At 35.2% G+C, this 19,079-nt stretch overlaps 3 protein-coding genes across 3 annotated transcripts; all 3 read right to left on the reverse strand.

Annotated features, from left to right (window-relative positions):
- Positions 1-8,452: 8,452 nt before the first annotated feature.
- On the reverse strand, positions 8,453-9,371 carry LOC133316055 (protein P21-like). The gene has a single exon (XM_061517753.1). The coding sequence runs from the start codon at positions 9,312-9,314 to the stop codon at positions 8,622-8,624; it is 693 nt and encodes a 230-aa protein (XP_061373737.1). The 5' UTR covers positions 9,315-9,371; the 3' UTR covers positions 8,453-8,621.
- A 4,019-nt stretch (positions 9,372-13,390) lies between these two features.
- Positions 13,391-14,525, reverse strand: LOC133316054 (protein P21-like). Its single transcript, XM_061517752.1, has one exon. The coding sequence runs from the start codon at positions 14,477-14,479 to the stop codon at positions 13,778-13,780; it is 702 nt and encodes a 233-aa protein (XP_061373736.1). The 5' UTR covers positions 14,480-14,525; the 3' UTR covers positions 13,391-13,777.
- Positions 14,526-16,858: 2,333 nt separating this feature from the next.
- LOC133316059 (protein P21-like) lies at positions 16,859-17,966 on the reverse strand. Its single transcript, XM_061517758.1, has one exon. The coding sequence runs from the start codon at positions 17,949-17,951 to the stop codon at positions 17,175-17,177; it is 777 nt and encodes a 258-aa protein (XP_061373742.1). The 5' UTR covers positions 17,952-17,966; the 3' UTR covers positions 16,859-17,174.
- Between the last annotated feature and the right edge of the window lie 1,113 nt (positions 17,967-19,079).

Here is a 19,079-nt window from a genome sequence, read left to right on the forward strand (position 1 = left end):
ACAATTGTTTGTTTCCTTCTTTGGTATAACCGTTATACTTTTCGTATGCGTGTACCTATAACCCAATAAAAGGGCTTCATCTCATGGGCTATGTCAGTACATGTACAATTCTGGGATGTACTTTTTAATTTGCCATAGAATAAATTACGGTTAACAGTAAAATATTAAGGCTAAATATTTCTGATTCGTGATTTCGAAAGGTAAACTAGATTTTCTTAACTTGAAGTTTTAACTATATTCATGATTTGCAGTCAGGTAAGAGGGGCTAACTCATATGTGCATGATCAAAGTTTCTTTTATAAATGAGACTATAACCAATTGGCTCATTGAATAGCATCGATGCAAAGGCCTTGGGTTTGACTTGTGTGCTATAGGTTGAAGCTCGTGGCCTCTCCTCATCTTATGAATAAAAAAATAGGACCTTTCCTCCCCGGTATTCTTTTTATGACAAAAAAATTATTTAAATATTGTAGAATAAAAAGAGACGAAAGAAACATTGAATGAATCCGTGACATCGGACTCTTATATCATGTAAAAAACGAATTCAACCCAAAAACTTAACTTATTGTTGATGATATAGTAATATTTTTATATATCTCTAACACGTCCACTCACAAGAGAGCCCGGCTTGAAAGGTGGATGTTGCATCAGGCTAAGCCTACTTGTGCTGAAAAATTCTACACAAAAAATTAGGGATGGCAAGAATCAAACCCATGACACGATCCCACAGGATTGGACCGAAGACCCATTGGTCGTACTACAAAAAAAGGTGAATAGAGACTTATTACCATAAATGTAATTAGAAGTCCCAGAATCAAGAGTTCAAAGACATAGAGAATGTAACTGAGAGATCATAACAAAAGAATTACCAGATGAAGCAATGACGGTAGTAGTACCAGATGCTTGCTTCCTAGACCACAAAGTCTTAAATTCGTTAAGAAGAAAGGCAGGAGGTTATGGTGCAGAAGGCAACCCTGGATCATGTGAAGGAGCTTGAGTAACACGTGTAGTCCGAGGAGGCTGAGGTGGCTTGCCATGGAGCTTCCAACAACGGTTATCAGTATGATTGGTGGTTCGCGAAAAAAAATGGTTCGACAACGATGCACAAATGATCCAAGAACAAAAGAGATCTTTCGAAACGGACAAGGAGACAGAATCTAAAAAATTGGAAAAGACGATGAACAGTGGGTTCAAAAAAAAAAGATCATGATTCCTCTCGTTAGACCTTAGATACCATGTAGAATAACAAGAGACGATAGGAACATTAAATGAATCCGTGACACAAGGCAAGAATCAATTCCACCCAAAAGCTTAATTAATTTGTTGGATGAAAGTATATTAATGATTTTATATATCTCTAATAAATATGATTAAGATTACCGGAAAATAAATACTTATTAACTAAGAATGAAGATGACGTACACGTCCTTCCACCCAAAAGAAAAAATATATATGATGCTCACTCTCGAAGTTCACTTGATACACACTTAACCAAATAATTAGCCCTAATATTTCATTTTCTCTCTACATGAATACTACTCAATTAGTTATAGAACACAGTATTGAGTCAATGGTTCAATTAGTGATCATTGACCGAATTACAAAAACTGAACTAATATAAAAGTATATAATAAATATTATAATAGAAAAATTATGACCAGCAAATGACATTGGTTTTTAATGACAAACATGACATGCTCCAAGCAATAGGTCCTAGGTTTGATCCCTATGTAAATATTTTAAATCAAATTCAAATTTAACTAGAAAATCGGTATTAGTTAAATCCAAGTATATATAGGCGGTTTGGCTGTTTCATATCAGTTTACATGCAGAAGTGATCGAATGACTCTGAATCGGTTGATCGTCCCAGTCAGACCGACCGATGTGATTCGATTTTCCTAACACTATGAAGGAGGTCAATGAACGATTTCTTAATTTCTATGAAAAAAACTTTTTTTTTTTTTCAATTTTCAAAGATTTCAATGTTTCTATAATGAATGTATATAAGTTATATATCTTTGCTCCTAAAACGACATCGTTTTGGGATGAAAAGTTAAAAAGTTAAAATGAAAAAGACTATTATAATTACAAAAATACCTTGATTTTTATTTCAAAACGACATCGTTTTGCGCTATAAGTTATTTAAATTGACGGTTGAAAAAGCAAACTCATTGTCAAAACAACTGTACAATGAGGATATTATTGAATATACAACCATTACTGCCCTTTGATTAGGTGGTCTTACAAAAAATTTTAAGCTCTTCTAGCAACCCTATAAAGGGTGCCATTTGTGCCCTATATATTGGCAGTTGTTTCTCTTATGCTTTGCAAGGCTAATTATGGTGTAAGGTTACACGACACTATGACAAGCTAAAATAAGTTAAAGGCTACTAAAGTCTTTCACAAAAGATTCAAGCTGCCAAATACAGCGTCTTTAAGGTGGTAACCGAACTACAAACGAGCATCAATTCATGTAATTAATGTCGATTGGTGAAGTGCGTGCATTCATTAATTAATAGACTTTTGGTAGACAACACTTTGTGGCCTCAGTTTTTTTCTCATCAATAATGGTAGACTGGACTTCTGGGAGCTTCAGTTTTTTTTTATCAATAACGTAGACAACCAATTAAAAAAAAAACGTTTGGTAGAAGAAAAATTTTTGTATTCTAAAAAAATTGAGATTGGTAATCTTATTTACTCATATTTAGTATAAGGATTGTGAAATTTTTTCTGAAAAACTAATTTTCATAGTATTCTGATTTTTGAACAATTTATAAGCCATTATAACACCATCCAAGAATAACACACCGGGGGGGGGGGGGGGGGGGTATATTATTAGATTCCCAGTATTTTTTACCTCCACACTAGTAGCAAAGTGATGGTGCCACTAGCGCCAAGTCTATATTGCTGGCTTCTTCCCACGCTAGTGGCCGGTGCAGTGGTGGGGAAGCTAGCACAAAGTACATTTTGTTGTTTTCTTCTTTCCGCGCCAATGATGGCGCCACCAACGTCAGCAATGTTATTGGGATAATTCACTCTCTCAATATTTCTGGTAATATTTTGCCGTATCAAACAATTTTTTCCTTACATTATTAGAAAATTCATTTTCTCAATATATTCCTGATAATCATGATTCAAAGACATAAAAAAATATCTCTTCTATTAAACGTCCCTAAAAGCTAAAGTGAGCAAACAAATTCGCTTTCGCTTTAAATTCTTCCATTTATCGGTAAATGAAAGTTGACCATAAACAACAATATCCTCAAGCCTTGCTGATATTAATTTTCCCATCGAAACACTTCCATTGGTTTTTTTACCAGTCATTGTAAATATTGTATATTTTTTAATTTATAAATTGAATTAAATTTTTTTTCATTTAAAAAAATTATATATTGATTCGACGTTTATCTGGCACTTTAATTTGTGTTTTTAGCTGAATATCAACGTTCACTAATAATCCCTAGTTATGTATATAAAAAAATTAAAAATCTCCAGTTATTTTTTGGTTATAATACGGTTTCACATAGTCAAAATATAAATAATTTAAGAAAGAAAAGTTCAAACTTTCATCTTCATATTAAAAAGAGATTGGCACCAAAATGGATTAGTCTATCTATAAATAAGGATACTTAATGGCATATTAAAATATATATTTTCTACCAAATATTTGAAAAAAAAAATGTATAATATTATGAATATTGTTATTTAATTTTTTACTTCCCAACTTTAACAAATAATTCTTTGAAAATTATCAGTGAGTAGATATCGAAAAGTTATGTAGAAAAAACACACACCTAATTCAGACTTCCAAGCCAAGTAAATCACCTATTAATTTTTGTTTTAAAAAGGGATCACGGGAAAGAGACCACGTTATATTATTTTATTTTTAAAAAACTACATCCCGATCCTACTCTCTTGCACTTCCATTGTAGTTCTCAACAAAGATAAAGAAAACACACACTATTTCACTGTATCTGCGAGCTCCTATCTCTCTTCAATGGATGTGGCGGAGCTTGCAGGATAGAATTGGGTCATTCTTCATGCACTACCTATGAAACAAAGTTAGATGTTTGTTTTTAGTACTATTTTATCACAATTTCAAGATTTTTAAAAAGAAGACTGTGTTTGGTGTTGATTCAAAAAGAACTCAAATACTTCTGGGTTTAAAAGCTCTTATAATACCATTGTTGCAAATTCGAATTGTGTTTGTGAGAGATAAAATATGCAAATGAGGTGTCATTGTGTAGATCTCGAAAAGTTATGTGGAATAAAAAAATTACTTGATTCGAATACCTAAGTCAAAAGTTATGGCCTTCCAAAATTTTACGATTCGTAAGTTGACTGTTTTGTGCCACATGTCAATACCAAATGAGTCATGCCTAAATTAGGTGTGATATAGATCCGTAAATAGTTTCAAAATAGCTATATATTCGTAATAATTTATTAAAACAATAATATTTTAATTTTTTGCCTAGAAAGATTAAAATTAGACATGCAAAATAGTGTTATATAAAAATCGGACCAGACTTGTTATCAAAAAAAAAAAAAAAAAATCGGACCAGACTGATTTAGACAGAAAATCGATAAGCCGATCGTGTGACCGGTCCAGGTAATATATTAGACCAGATACGTTAACGAACCAGTATGAACCGATGTGAATCGGTTGAACCGACCGAATATCGTTAAAACCGATGACTCGCCATTTCAAAGAAATCTAGCCAGTATAAAATTTATCCAAATTTCTACTATGTTTCGTCTTCTTCCTTCAAGATCTTGATGTTCTCACGTATAGCCTTTTTCATGGTAGTATTTTTTTTCTCACTCCAAACTTTCTCTTCAAGTTTCATCCTGTGCCTTTTCTGAGTCATGATACCCACCACACCCTCGTAGACGAAGAAGAAGAAAAATAATAATAGTAAAATAAGGGTTATTGCATATAAGAAGATAACGAGGTTCATTTCCAGGGATTTCAATTTAGTCACTGATAACACATATTTTGTTACACTTATTTATTACTCTTGGTTGGTATTTATAGGTTTTATTTGAATTAAATAAAGGTCTTTTGGGTCAAATTAGAATTCTAGATTTTAATTGAGTTTAATTGATTTTTGTCATAATTTTCTAGATTTACACTACTTTCGTATTTTGGCTATAGCTCACTCTACAGATGTCCAATTAACTCCGTTTTTGTTGTGTTTTGCAGCTAACAACACGGGCTACAATTGCTATTTCAGCTACTGAAGTCTAATTCGGACAGAAAGATGGTCGAAACTTGAGCCCAAGATGGACGTGTTTTGCTGAAAATTTATTTTGACGATTGGACTTTGAACCCAATCTACATCAGGCCCAGAGCCATTATTTCTGTTTTGTTTCCTTTTATTTCAGGTTGAATTTGTAGAGCCCGAAGCCCAGCTTGATTAGGGGTTAAAAGGGCGAGAGTAGGGACCTTGTGGATTATCTTTCGTTTGAATTTGAATTTTACAGTTTTGAAATTAATAGAATTTTTGTCTTTTCTCTCTCTTGTTTTCTTTAATCAACCCAAGGGTTGAGGATTCCATGGTTGAATCTTGAGGACCCGCGCCTTATTTTGAACCAAATTCGTTTCTCTTTCCAACTTGGTTTGGCATCGCGCGATTGTGGGTGTTCAGTCTGAGATACGCGATTGTGTTCTTAGGAAAGAGATTAACCATTAGATTTAATGGTTAGGTTGATTAACCCAATGAACTAAGTCGAACGGGTTGATACTCCGCGATTGCGCGAGTAGACGCGTCGTATTCGACCAAACGTTAAGCGATCGCTTAGAGAAGGTTCTCAATTGGAAATAAGGATTCTGATTCAATTGAGATCAATCACGATTTGGTAATAATTTGTCCAATGATGGATATCCTTGGAATCCTAATTCTTGGGTTGGTTGCTTTTAATTTGATTATTCTTTCTTTTTATTTTATTTTTCATTTCCGTTTAAATTTACAATCATATTAAAAAACCCATTTTAGTTTCCGTTTTTCTTTAATTTCCGTTTCTCCTTATTTTCTCTTTTCATTTAGTTTCCAATTTCATTTGGTTTCCATTTTTTTTTATAACTGAGCGATTAAGTTCATTGCAAACTCCTTGAGAGACGACTCAGATTGACGCTTTACTACAAAATTCTAATAAACCTGATTTAATTAATTCGTGCGAGTTTGACAGCTCGTGTCATCCACATCCCCAAATTGAATACTAAAAGTTAGCGGTGTTCATCAACCAATCTAAAATCGATTCAAATCGCGGTGACTGAATCAAAAAAATCAATAACTGAATAAAACGAAAATCAAAAAACCGAAAATCGAAAAAAAAACCTGTATATTTTAATTGGATTGGATTGGATTTTAGTTTGGTTTATGAAAATAGATCCAATCCAAATCGACCCAATATATTAATTCCCCTCTACGTACTTGGGTCTTTCATCAGTCATAGTCCAAAAAATTCTAAATTCATGACCCATTAACCCATCAACTAAACCTAAGAAAAAACTTAGCCACATCTCATCAGCAAAATTTCATCTGTGTAGAGCTTCATATCTCATTGTCAAAAAAAAACTATATTATCCTTTATTGATCCTTCTATATTTAAACTTTACAAAGTCAATATATACAAAAGATATGTATTTGTAGGGATGGCAAAAAGGAGCCAACCCGTCGGGTTGGCTCGTAACCCGCACAAAACGAGCCGGGTTGGGTTGGCAAAAATGAGCTGCCAGCTCGATTTAGCCCGACCCGAGCCAACCCGAGCTCAAACGAGCCAGCTCGCGGGTTGAACGAGCCAGCTCGCGGGTTAATCTTTTTTTTTTTTTTTTTTTTTTTTTACAATGGACTTTACTGATGGATTCTCCACTGATGGACTTCTTTTATTTTTTATTTTTTGGCTTTACATACGTTTTATGGTTATCGTGAGTTAGAGTAATTCAAAAAATCATGATAAATGACTCTTGTGATTCGTGGAGTGGTTTGTGTTTCATTTAATGTTTTTGGATTTTGTAAACTACTCTACTTGTAGTTGGACTGCAAAATACAATAATTTTATACAGGAAAACAAACCACAAAAATTAAATTTTTTGAGCCAACCCGCTAGCCAATATTTTGAGCTAACCAACCCGCGAGCCAACCCACTAACATCATTTCGAGCTAACTCGCGAGCTTTTTTTGAGCCAACCCGTGAGCTTTTTTACGAGCCAACCCGCGAGCTGATTATCGAGCCAACCCGCGAGCCAACCCTAACCTGGCTCGGGTCGAGCCGGGTTGGATTTTCTGGCTCGTTTTTTTTTTCGAGCCAACCCGACCCGACCCATTTTTTTCGGGCTGAATGCGGATTGGGCCGGGTCGAGCCGGGTTGGCCCGTTTTGCCAACCCTATGTATTTGCACCATAATTATGAAACAAATTTTAGACTTTTCAAAAAATGAAAAATCATTCCAATCCAAACCGGAAAAAATTAGATCGGATCGGATCGTATATGAAAAAAAATCTAAACCGAATGGATGATTACACGATCAAATCGAAAGAATTGGATCGGATAATTTATGCTTCCAAAATCGATCCAATCCAAACCGTGAACACCCATACTAAAAGTTGAAAGTTGAAGGGATTTCTTTTTTTGAAAAAAAATGATTAATTAATTAATGGAGTGTATGTGAATCGCATTGGGAATCAAAAAGGTTTTTTCTTTAAAAAAATTATTAATTTTTGAATTGTATTTATATTTTCATAATTTCTTGATCGGCCATTTTTTCTTATTAAACAATTTTATTTTTATTAAAAAAATATAGTTTGTCTTCTCAAGTTAAAAATTAAAAATTTATATATTGCAATCTAATAAATATTTCTAACTGTAAAATCACATGTAAAATTTAATATAATTTATTATAAAATTAAAATATTACAAAAACATAAAGGTATAAAATCTTTGATAAAGTATTCCCAAAAATGAGAGAATGATTAAGACTAACTTGAACGTATATGAATATTTCAAGTTCCATTACTATTATTTAAATAAAAATTATTTTATATATTGACCATTATGAAAGATTAATTAATTTTGTACTCTGTAATTTATAAATAAAGAAGTAAAATTTCGCTTAACAAAAAAAAGAAATAAAACTTCACTTCTCATTTTACATGTACAATATTTTTCTTCTTATCTCCAATCTTCGATTAATTAATTTTTGTACTTGTGTTATTTAATTTTTAAACTTATAAAGTATATAGATATTTGTGTAATGACCTTTCATAATTTAGAACATTGTTTTGTTATTAAGTTGTATGATTATTTTTTAAAAATTTGAATATGAAATGACCTATCGATCCAATAATCCAATAACCCGATCGAGTTAATCTATTAATGATCGGGTCGGGTTTTATAATATAGCAGGATATATGCCTTGGATTGGGAGCATTGAAAATACAGATAGAAAAGACAAAGCTATAGTTATGATCATACGTGAGCAATTTATTGCTTTCATAGGAATCTGACACATAATTTAGAACAGCAGTCCGCATTCCCTAGATGGGCACCCAAAGTGCACAGACCTTATTATTTTCTTTATTTAGTGGATATGGTTGAGACTTGATCAGAAGCTGGTTGGGTTCAAGGGCAAAAGACAACCCTATAGTTGGTTCCACCAGGGCATGTGAATAAGCTTGTTGGATCATCCTGGGGGTAACTATAAGCATTGGGACACCTATCCTTAAAGAATTTGGACAAAGGAGTGGGTCCACACTTACCCGAATTGCAACAATACTGGTCGGTTTTGTACACAGTACATGGGTTGTTACAACCCCCTTGAGTCCTGAGCTCCTTGGGACACTGTCCGTTAATGTCAGCAGTGCACGTTATGCTTCCACGTTTGCAGCCCTTAGATGTTGTTGGACTAAAATCCATGGGAACATTGAATCCGTCAACCAGGGAGATATCAATAAAGTCCAAATTGGTGTAGTACCCGGGGCTGTTCTGGTTGAGCGCGAATTCCGCGAGTGTGTTGGGAGGTGAACCGTACTTTTGGCACTTCAAGAGACCGTCACAGTCACCGGTCTGGCATCGACCGCGGCCTGAACCGTCGAAGCTGCAGCCGGTTCGGCCCCAAATGCGAGACCTCGCGGTACCTGCAGGCACATCGATGGTCCACGACTCGCCAGAATTAAGTTTCCTTCCACCGCCAGGCACGGCGGCAGCCCAAACAGTGTAACGGCATCGGTTTGTGATGCCAAACCTTGCTGCGTGTGCAGGGATGAAACAGAGAGCGATTAAGAAGAAGACAGACAAGGTTTTTATGAGAGACATTTTTGTTGTAATCAGAGATGAAAAGATAAAGAGACTCTTTGGTGTGCAGAAACGGAGAAGGGAGCACCGGTTTATATAGGCCATGATGGGAGAAAATTGGCTCAGCCACTACAAGTGGACCCACTCATACTTTCATATAATGTGGAAAATTGTAGAGGGTGATATAAAAAAAGAAACAAGTTAATGACACATACAGTAATTCTACCACGAAGACAGTGTGTGTTCATTGAGTTAATGATAGAGCTTCGAGCTCTAAAAGTCAAGAAAAGACGAAAGAATTTGTTTTATTATTCAGATATCTTTACAAAGCTACATCTCAGCTATTTATACGTACACCTGTCATAGACTTTCATGTTATAATACATGTGTCCCTGACAAACTAACAGACTATTACACGTACCCCTTTTGACACTATACCCAGGCCACTATATCTCAGCTGAGGACGTTTGACTACTACTGAATGTAGTCTACAACCCAACTGGGTGCTCCAACTAATCTGGATTATGACGCTGCAGATCCTCTTCCAACTCCCATGATGCATCCTCTGGCAAGGAACTTGACCAACGAACCAACCACTGTTTCTGTTCTTTATTACCAAACAGATAGTATCCGTGATTTGACAGTGATCAAAGTGATATGGTTGGACAAAAAAAAATTAACAGACTCCTACGTTAACAGTAAATTTTATCAGAATGGCATAATTCGCTACGTAGCGAATTATGCATGCAAGTAATTCACTACACTCACAGTGTAGCGAAATATGTCACGTCAGAATGCACAGAACCAAAAATGTCACATGTCAAATTTTGAGAATGTCAAATTGAGTGTAGCGAATTTCTCAAAATTTGACATGTGACATTTTTGGTTCTGACGTGGCATAATTCGCTACACTGTGTAGCGAATTATGCCGCGTAATATTTTGATAAAATTTACTATTAACATGATAGTCTCATAATTTTTTTGTCGAAAGATGACAAAATAATCGCTATCCCTGATTTCAGCACGTCCAAAGGCTGTTGAATGGGTCTATTTTCAAAGCTCCAGCTAGACTCCCTCTATAAGGCTTAAGCAGAGAATAATAAAAATAATAATTAAAATAAATAATAAAATCTTCGTTATTTATAATCGTTATATACGATTACTTTTTACGAAAATTCAAACACTTGCTTTTGTATATGAAAGTATTCTTCAAATATTCAAAAAAATCTTTTAAAAGTATGTAATTAAGAGTGACTTTTCCCAACTAAAAATGGCCCTTATCAGATCAAAGACTTTTCTTTGCAGGTTTTGAAACAATTAATGAAAGAGACTGGTCCTGTATAATGATATTAACACTCACAAGTGGCTCGCGTGCCAAACAGTGTTAGATTTCACTTTGAGAAAAAAATCATTTGTTAACTTTATCTTAGGGATGAATTAGCGTGTATATATAAATATATATTGGGATCTGTCATTTTTAAAAGATATAAAATTTTTGAGGTTCAAATTTACTTCATAAGATTAATTATATCATGCATAGAAAGATTACTCAATACATGTTTTTTATTTTTGACTATTACTTCATACGTGTTGAGTCTAGCTTGCTTTGGCTGTCGGTTCTAATTCGATAGACATTTGTGTATTTCGGCATGTAGTGGATTGTTAACGACGCGATAGTCTAGGTTGATTTTTCTTCACTTCTTCTTTTTCAACGGTTAAGGTTGATACATTTACCGACATAACCTTCAAATATCCAATAAAATAATAACGAAATTTGAGAGAGCTGATTAGCAGAAAAATATTTTCGATACATCAGATATACCATCACTTAATACATTTTTTATCAAATATAGAAAGAAAAAAAGTAACGCATTTATACTATATATCCATACTTTTATGGTTATATTTTTCCATATTCTCTTTTTTTTCATTTCAGAAAAAATAGTATCTATTCACTGAATACCAAAAATATTTTCGCTATATCAAATGTACCGATCACTCAATGCATGGCTTTAATTTCCATAAGGAAGGCAAGAAATTTCTGACACCTAGACAACTAAAATTAATAGATTGCTACAATCACGGCCCAAACCACCTTTGAACGTGACCTTATTTTGCTAAGCTACGGTTTTAGTTGAAAATTTGTAACTTGCTCATTAATAGTCTGATTGGAGTTTCAGGAATTTTGGATTTTAATTTCCAAATGCATGTCTTGTCCTCAAATCCATACATATCAGCAAGAACATGAATTTTCCAAAACCAAGACATTTGAATTTGAACATTTCCAAATTTCCAATGGACCCATATTGAAGCCGCGTATAACTATATATAAACCCAAACTCACATGCAATTTTCTTCAACGCACTCATTTTTTTTTTTGACATATTCTTAATAATCATGATTTCTGAACACAAAACACCCCGTTGAGCTCTTCATAAAAGGCCCTTTTGTTACTAAAAAAAAAGGAACCCCAGAGTCAATTGGAAGTGTGCTGAGTTCCAGAGTCAGGCTCGTGTATCTAAAGAGCATGGAGTTCAATTTCTTCGAGGCACATTTTTGAACTAGTGAAATTTTTTTTACTACTTTAATTCACTAAAAGAAATTAGTCCCATCTCGAAATAGTGGAGATACCTTGGGTTTAATTAAAAAAAAAGAAGAAGAAGAAGGACCCCTTGTGCCTTATTGGCAGTTGTTTCTCGTACTTTTTGGTAGACTAGTCTTTGGCGGCTTTAGTTTTTCTCCATCAATAATGGTTGACTAGACGTTTGGGGCTTCAGTTTTATTTATTTTTTAATCATCAATTATTGTCGGCTTCAAACATCCAATAAACTGAAAGATGAAGGGAGCAAACAAATTCGTTTTAAAATGCGAATATCTTTTTTGGTCCTCAGTAAATTTTATAATGTCTATTTTAATTCCTAACAAATAAAAAGATTATTCGTGGTCCTTAAGAAATTTAAAGTGTATGCATGCTAAATAGGGATTAAAGACCACTTTGAATTTGTGAAGAACTAATGTGGATTTTTTTTGAATTTTAAAAGTATCATAATGTAAATGTATTCGTGGTCTTTTTTGTAAAGGGCATCATATTGTGGGTCCTTAAGAAATTTTATGATGCAAATGTAAATTAATTAGTCCTTTTGAGCGAGTAATGTGTGTCTTTTTTGAATTTATGAAGGACCACGATTTCAACTAAATGGGTCCATTTTAAATTTTTTAAGAACCACAAATAGCTTTTTTATTTGCTAGGGACTAAAGCGGGTATCGTAAAATTTGCTGAAGACCAAAAAAAGTATTTACTCCAAAATGAATTTCTTCCATCTGTCGCTAAATCAAAGTTGACAACCATAAACAGTAATATCCTCAAGTTTTGCTGATATTAAAATGACACAAATTTACTTCCTTTAAAATGATACATATTTCTTCCGCAAATAATTTCACTAAGAAAAGTTCAAACTTTCTTCTTTATTATTAAAAAGATTAAAATTAAACGTGCACAGTATATATCCCTTAGGAGTAGGGGTGTTAAACGAGCCAGGGGCCTTTGGCTCGGCTCGTGAAGGCCTGAGCTTACATGTCTAAAATTGGTTGTTGGCACGAGGCTTGAACTTGTATAAAAGCTCGTTTAATAAAAAAGCCTCAGGCTCCAATTTAAAAACTCGGCCTTAGAGCCTCTCAGGTTGGCCTATCATATTATTTTATATTTTTATTTTATATTTTTTATACTACTTCGAATAGCCTCTCTTTCTCCTCAATTAATTTCACCTCATTTTATTGGTTAAATAGACTTTTTGAATGATTTTATTCTATATTATGTTGTTTGGATATATATTGAATTTATGATATTTATGATATATATTGAATTTATGATATTTATCGGCCCGTTAACACCCCTACCCACCCGCCAACCAATACAGCACACAGCACCGGTGAAGCCATCTCCATCAAAACCCCAACCTACACCCACCGCCAACCAAAACAGCCACACAGCACCCCCACCACCATCTTTTATTTTTATTTTTTAACAGGCTAAGATAGGCTTAACACATGCTTTTATTTTTTGTAAATAAATCAGGCTACAGGCCAATATTACATCCGTAACAGGTAACAGGCTAATGCCAGTCTAACACGTTTAAATACAGACTTGACCCGTTAAGACCAAAGCTCGGCTCGGCTCGGTCCGTTAACACCCCTACTTAGGAGCATTGAAAATACAGATACAAAAGAAAAAGCTATGGCGCGAATAACTAGTTATGATCGTACGAGAACGATTTATTGCTTTCATCATTTAGAATAGCAGTGCACATTCCCTAGATGGGCACATAAAAGTGCGCACAAACCTTATTATTTTCTTTATTTAGTGCATATGGTAGACCATAGTGAAACTATATAAGTGACCAGTACTAGTCCTATTGGATGTGTATGTATAAGATCAGATTCAGTTAAACATAGATGATAGTAAAGGGTTGGGAAGGTGGTTGAGTTCAAGGGCAAAAGACAACCCTATAGTTGGTTCCACCGGGGCATGTGAATAAGCTTGTTGGATCATCCTGGGGATAACTATAAGCATCGGGACACCTATCCTTAAAGAATTTGGACAAAGGAGTGGATCCACACGGACCCGAATTGCAACAATACTGGTCGGTTTTGTACACAGTACATGGGTTGTTACAACCCCCTTGAGTCCTGAGCTCATTGGGACACTGTCCGTTAATGTCAGCAGTGCACGTTATACTTCCACGTTGGCACCCATTAGATATTGTTGGACTAAAATCCATGGGAACATTGAATCCGTCAACCAGGGAGATATCAACGAAGTCCAAATTGGTGTAGTACCCCGGGCTGTTCTGGTTGAGCGCGAATTCCGCGAGTGTGTTGGGAGGTGAACCGTACTTTTGGCACTCCAAGAGACCTTCACAGTCACCGGTCTGGCATCCACCATGACCTGAACCGTCGAAGCTGCAGCCGGTTCGGGCCCAAATGCGAGACTTCGCAGTACCTGCAGGCACATCGATGGTCCACGACTCGCCAGAATTAAGTTGCTTTCCACCGCCGGGCACAGCCGCGGCCCAAACAGTGTCACGGCATTGGTTTGTGATGTCAAACCTTGCTGCGTGTGCAGGGATGAAGCAGAGAGCGATTACAAAGGAGAAGAAGAAGAAAGACATAGTTTTTATGAGAGACATTTTAGAGATGAAAAGATAATTAAAGAGACTCTTTGGTGTGCAGAAACGGAGAATTGAGCACCGGTTTATGTAGGGCGTCATGATGCGAGAAAATTGGCTCAGCCACGACGCGGGGACCAACTCATACAGTGATATACTGTGGAAAATTGTAAAGGGTAATGTTAATGACAGAGTTTACCAAAAGAAAAATACAGAAGTCAATGACACATAACAATTCTTCCGCGAAGACGGTGTTCATTGAGAATAATTAATTAAAATTCAAAATATTTAATTATTCTCTACCAAATTCTACCATGTTCATTGAGAATAATTAATAAAAATTTAAAAAAGATAAAAATAATAAAATAAATTATATTTATAAAATTTTTGTTTACAAATTATATGAGTATTACATGCTCATTTAATATGATATACGATTACTTTTTACGAAAATTCGAACACTTGCTTTTGTGTATATGATAGTATTCTTCAAATAATCAAAAAATTCTTTTTAAAAGTATGTAAGACTAACTTTTCCCAACTAAAAATGGCCCTTATCAGATCAAAGACTTTTCTTTGCAGGTTTTGAAACAATTAATGAAAGAGACTGGTCCTGTATATTGATATTAACATTCACAAGTGACTCGCGTGCCAAACAGTGTTAGATTTCACTTTGAGAAAAAATCATTTGTTACCTTTATCTTATGGAAGAATTAGCGTGTGCGTGTGTATATATATATATATATATATATTATTTTTGACTATTACTTCATACGTGTTGAATCTTGTTTGCTCTGGCTGTCGATCGGTTCTAATTCTATAGACGTTTGTGTATTTCGGCATGTAGTGAATTGTTAACGACGCGATAGTCTAGGTTGATTTTTCTTCACTTCTTCTTTTTCAACGGTTAAGGTTGATACATTTACCAACATCACCTTCAAATATCCAATAAAATAATAACGATTAGGTGGAAAATATTTTCTTACATCAGATATATTGAGCACTTAATACATTTTTTATCAAATATAAAAAAAATGTAACATATTTGTAGTATAAGAAAAATGTGTGTTATTTTGAAGGAGGTAAAATTGTATTATTTTGTTATCAAAAAAAAAAATTTGTATTATTTTAAATGAGAGAAAGAGATAAATCATGAAGGGAAGAAAGTGAATAAAGAAAATATAAATGTGGATCCCACTTTTGTGTGAGAGTGAAATGACACAAATTACATCATTTAAAAGGATAAATACTTTTCCTTTATACTATCCATGCTTTTATGTTTATGTTTTTTCACATGAAAAAATGTTTGTCCTTTTTTTAGGGGATATAACTTTATGTCTTGTCCTCAAATCCATACATATCAGCAAGAACATGAATTTTCCAAAACCAAGACATTTGAATTTGAACATTTCCAATGGACCCATGTTGAAGCCGCGTATAACTATATATAAACCCAAACTCACATGCAATTTTCTTCAGCGCACTCAATTGAAAATGGCCATCGTGAAATTGAAAAGCCTCTGTATCTTCCTTGTGATCACCGTCACTCACGTACCTCCCCTCCGCGGAGGCAGCGAGGTTTGACATAACAAACAAATGCTCGGGGATTGACGTGGCAGCCGGCACGACCGGAGCACGCATATGGGCTCGAACCAACTGCAACTTCGACGGGTCAGGACATGGACACTGCAAAAACAGGTGACTGTGGTGGTGTTCTTCAGTGCACAGCATATGGTACACCGCCAAACACACTTGCTGAATTTGCTCTTAACCAATACAACAACCTGGACTTCTTCGATATCTTCTTTGAAACTTTTTTCTTTCTTTATACAAAATAAGTTAAAGACTACTAATGTCTTTCACAGTTTCAAGCTGCCAAATACAGCAGCATCTTTAAGTTAGTAACCCAAGTACAAACGAGCATCAATTCATGAAATTAATGTTAAGTTCGTGCATTCATTAATAGACTTTTTGGTAGAATAGACTTTGGGGGCTTCAGTTTTCGAAATGAATCATCTCATTTCAAAAAAAAATATGACATGATCATGTAAAAAAAAGATCACAACCATATAAAGATAAATCAACAGTTATAATTTTATAATTATTTCTTTCTTTTTTTTATTATCATTAATTCATCTTTATATGATTATAATTTTTCACATAATTATGTCATTTTTTTTTTTTTAACAAAAGGATCCTATACGAGCTTCAGTTTTTCTCTCATCAATAATGGTTGACTAGACTTTTGGGGGCTTCAGTTTTTTTTGTTTATCATCAATCATTGTAGACTGCAAAGTTCAAACATCCAATCAACTGAAAGCTGAAGTTAGCAAACAAATTCGCTTTAAAAAGAATTTCTTCCATCTATCAGTAAATGAAAGTTGTCATAACGTACAGTCATATCCTCAAGTCTTGCTGATATTAATTTTACCATAGGAGCATTGAAAATACAGATAGAAAAGAGAAAGCTACGGCGCGAATAACTAGTTATGATCATACGTGAACGATTTATTGCTTTCATCATTTAGAATAGCAGTGCACATTCCCTAGATGGGCACATAAAAGTGCACACACCTTATTATTTTCTTTATTTAGTGCATATGGTAGACCATAGTGAAACTATAAGTGACCAGTACTAGTCCTATTGGACGTGTATGTATAAGATCAGATAAACATAGATAGTAAAGGGTTGAGATTCTTGAGAAGGTGGTTGGGTTCAAGGGCAAAAGACAACCCTATAGTTGGTTCCACCAGGGCATGTGAATAAGCTTGTTGGATCATCCTGGGGGTAACTATAAGCATTGGGACACCTATCCTTAAAGAATTTGGACAAAGGAGTGGGTCCACACTTACCCGAATTGCAACAATACTGGTCAGTTTTGTACACAGTACATGGGTTATTACAACCCCCTTGAGTCCTCAGCTCCTTGGGACACTGTCCGTTAATGTCAGCAGTGCACGTTATACTTCCACGTTTGCAGCCCTTAGATGTTGTTGGACTAAAATCCATGGGAACATTGAATCCTTCAACCAGGGAGATATCAACGAAGTCCAAATTGGTGTAGTATGGCGGGCTCTTCTGGTTAAGCGCGAATTCCGCGAGTGTGTTGGGATGTGAACCGTACTTTTGGCACTTCAAGAGACCTTCACAGTCACCGGTCTGGCATCGACCGCGGCCTGAACCGTCGAAGCTGCAGCCGGTTCGTGCCCAAATGCGAGACTTCGGAGTACCTGCAGGCACATCGATGGTCCACGACTCGCCAGAATTAAGTTGCCTTCCACCGCCAGGCACAGCCGCAGCCCAAACAGTGTAACGGCATCGGTTTGTGATGTCAAACTTTGCTGCGTGTGCAGGGATGAAGCAGAGAGCGATTAAGAAGAAGATAGACAAGGTTTTTATGAGAGACATATTGGATGTAATCAGAGATGAAAAGATAAAGAGACTCTTTGGTGTGCAGGAACGGAGAAGGGAGCACTGGTTTATGTAGGCCATGATGGGAGAAAATTGGCTCAGCCACGACACGTGGACCCACTCATACAGTGATGCACTGTGGAAAATTGTAAAGGGTAATGTTAATGACAGAGTTTACCAAAATAAAAAAAAGAAGTCAATGACACGCACAACAATTCTTCCACGAAGACAGCGTTCATTGAGAATAATTAATCAAAATTCAAAATAGATAAAAAAAAATATTTAAAATAAATAATAAAATCTTTGTTATCTATAGTGAATGCATGCATGGTATTCAATTACTTGTTACGATTTTTTTTTTTTAACACTAACTAGCTTTTGTATATGAAAGTATTCAAATATTCAAAAAATCCATTTTTTTTTTGGTATCCTGGTTGGGGTTAAAAAACCCAACACAGGCTAAAAGGAAGAGATACAACGAGTTCTACTAAAATCACTTAAATCAACTAAATATAATAGACTAATACCCGGGGGAGGGGCCCCAAAAGAACAAAAATCAGCTTGATCCGAATCAACCAACGGAAGATTTGAAAGCCAATCTGCGCAGCAATTTCCTTCTCTATACAAGTGTTGAACCTTAACAATCCAGTCTTTATCCAACCATGGTTGTATGCGAGCAACAAGATGAGACTCACAGGCTACCCCACTCCTTGAGTTGAGCCATATGACTGCTGTTTTAGAGTCACTTTCAATAATAACTTTTCTCCAACCACCCTCCCAAGCCATCTGAATGCCCTTCAAAATACCCCATAGTTCTGCTACTATGGCACTACAATGACCAACTCTATAGCAGAAACCATTGAGCCAATTTCCTACTCAATCCCTTATCACACCTCCACACGCAGTCAAACCCGGATTACCTTTGGCCGCACCATCAGTATTCACTTTAACCCACCCCTTATCCGGAAATTTTCAAGGAACCAAGATTTCCTTCGAAACCGCAGCAGCATCCCCATAATTAAGCTTTGCTGTAGAATCCCAAATTTCTTTGGATTGACTTAAAACCAAATTATAGTCATAAGCATTGTAAGGGCTTATACTATTATGCATTAATTCATTGCGCCATTTCCACATAAGCCAAATAGTGACAACAAACAAGATATTCCAAGGCACACCCCTCCCATCCACACTATTGACCTGAAGATTAGA

Source organism: Gastrolobium bilobum, unplaced genomic scaffold, assembly GCF_033153095.1.
Source record: "Gastrolobium bilobum isolate Gb01-03AN ecotype WA unplaced genomic scaffold, APGP_CSIRO_Gbil_v1 utg7104, whole genome shotgun sequence".
In the NCBI taxonomy this organism is placed as follows: Eukaryota; Viridiplantae; Streptophyta; class Magnoliopsida; order Fabales; family Fabaceae; genus Gastrolobium; species Gastrolobium bilobum.

What these genes read in the sequence shown, in the direction of transcription:
- LOC133316054 (XM_061517752.1), bottom strand. Translation starts at nt 14,479, where the DNA reads ATGTCTCTCATAAAAACTATGTCTTTCTTCTTCTTCTCCTTTGTAATC.
- LOC133316059 (XM_061517758.1), bottom strand. Translation starts at nt 17,951, where the DNA reads ATGGCCTACATAAACCAGTGCTCCCTTCTCCGTTCCTGCACACCAAAG.
- LOC133316055 (XM_061517753.1), bottom strand. Translation starts at nt 9,314, where the DNA reads ATGTCTCTCATAAAAACCTTGTCTGTCTTCTTCTTAATCGCTCTCTGT.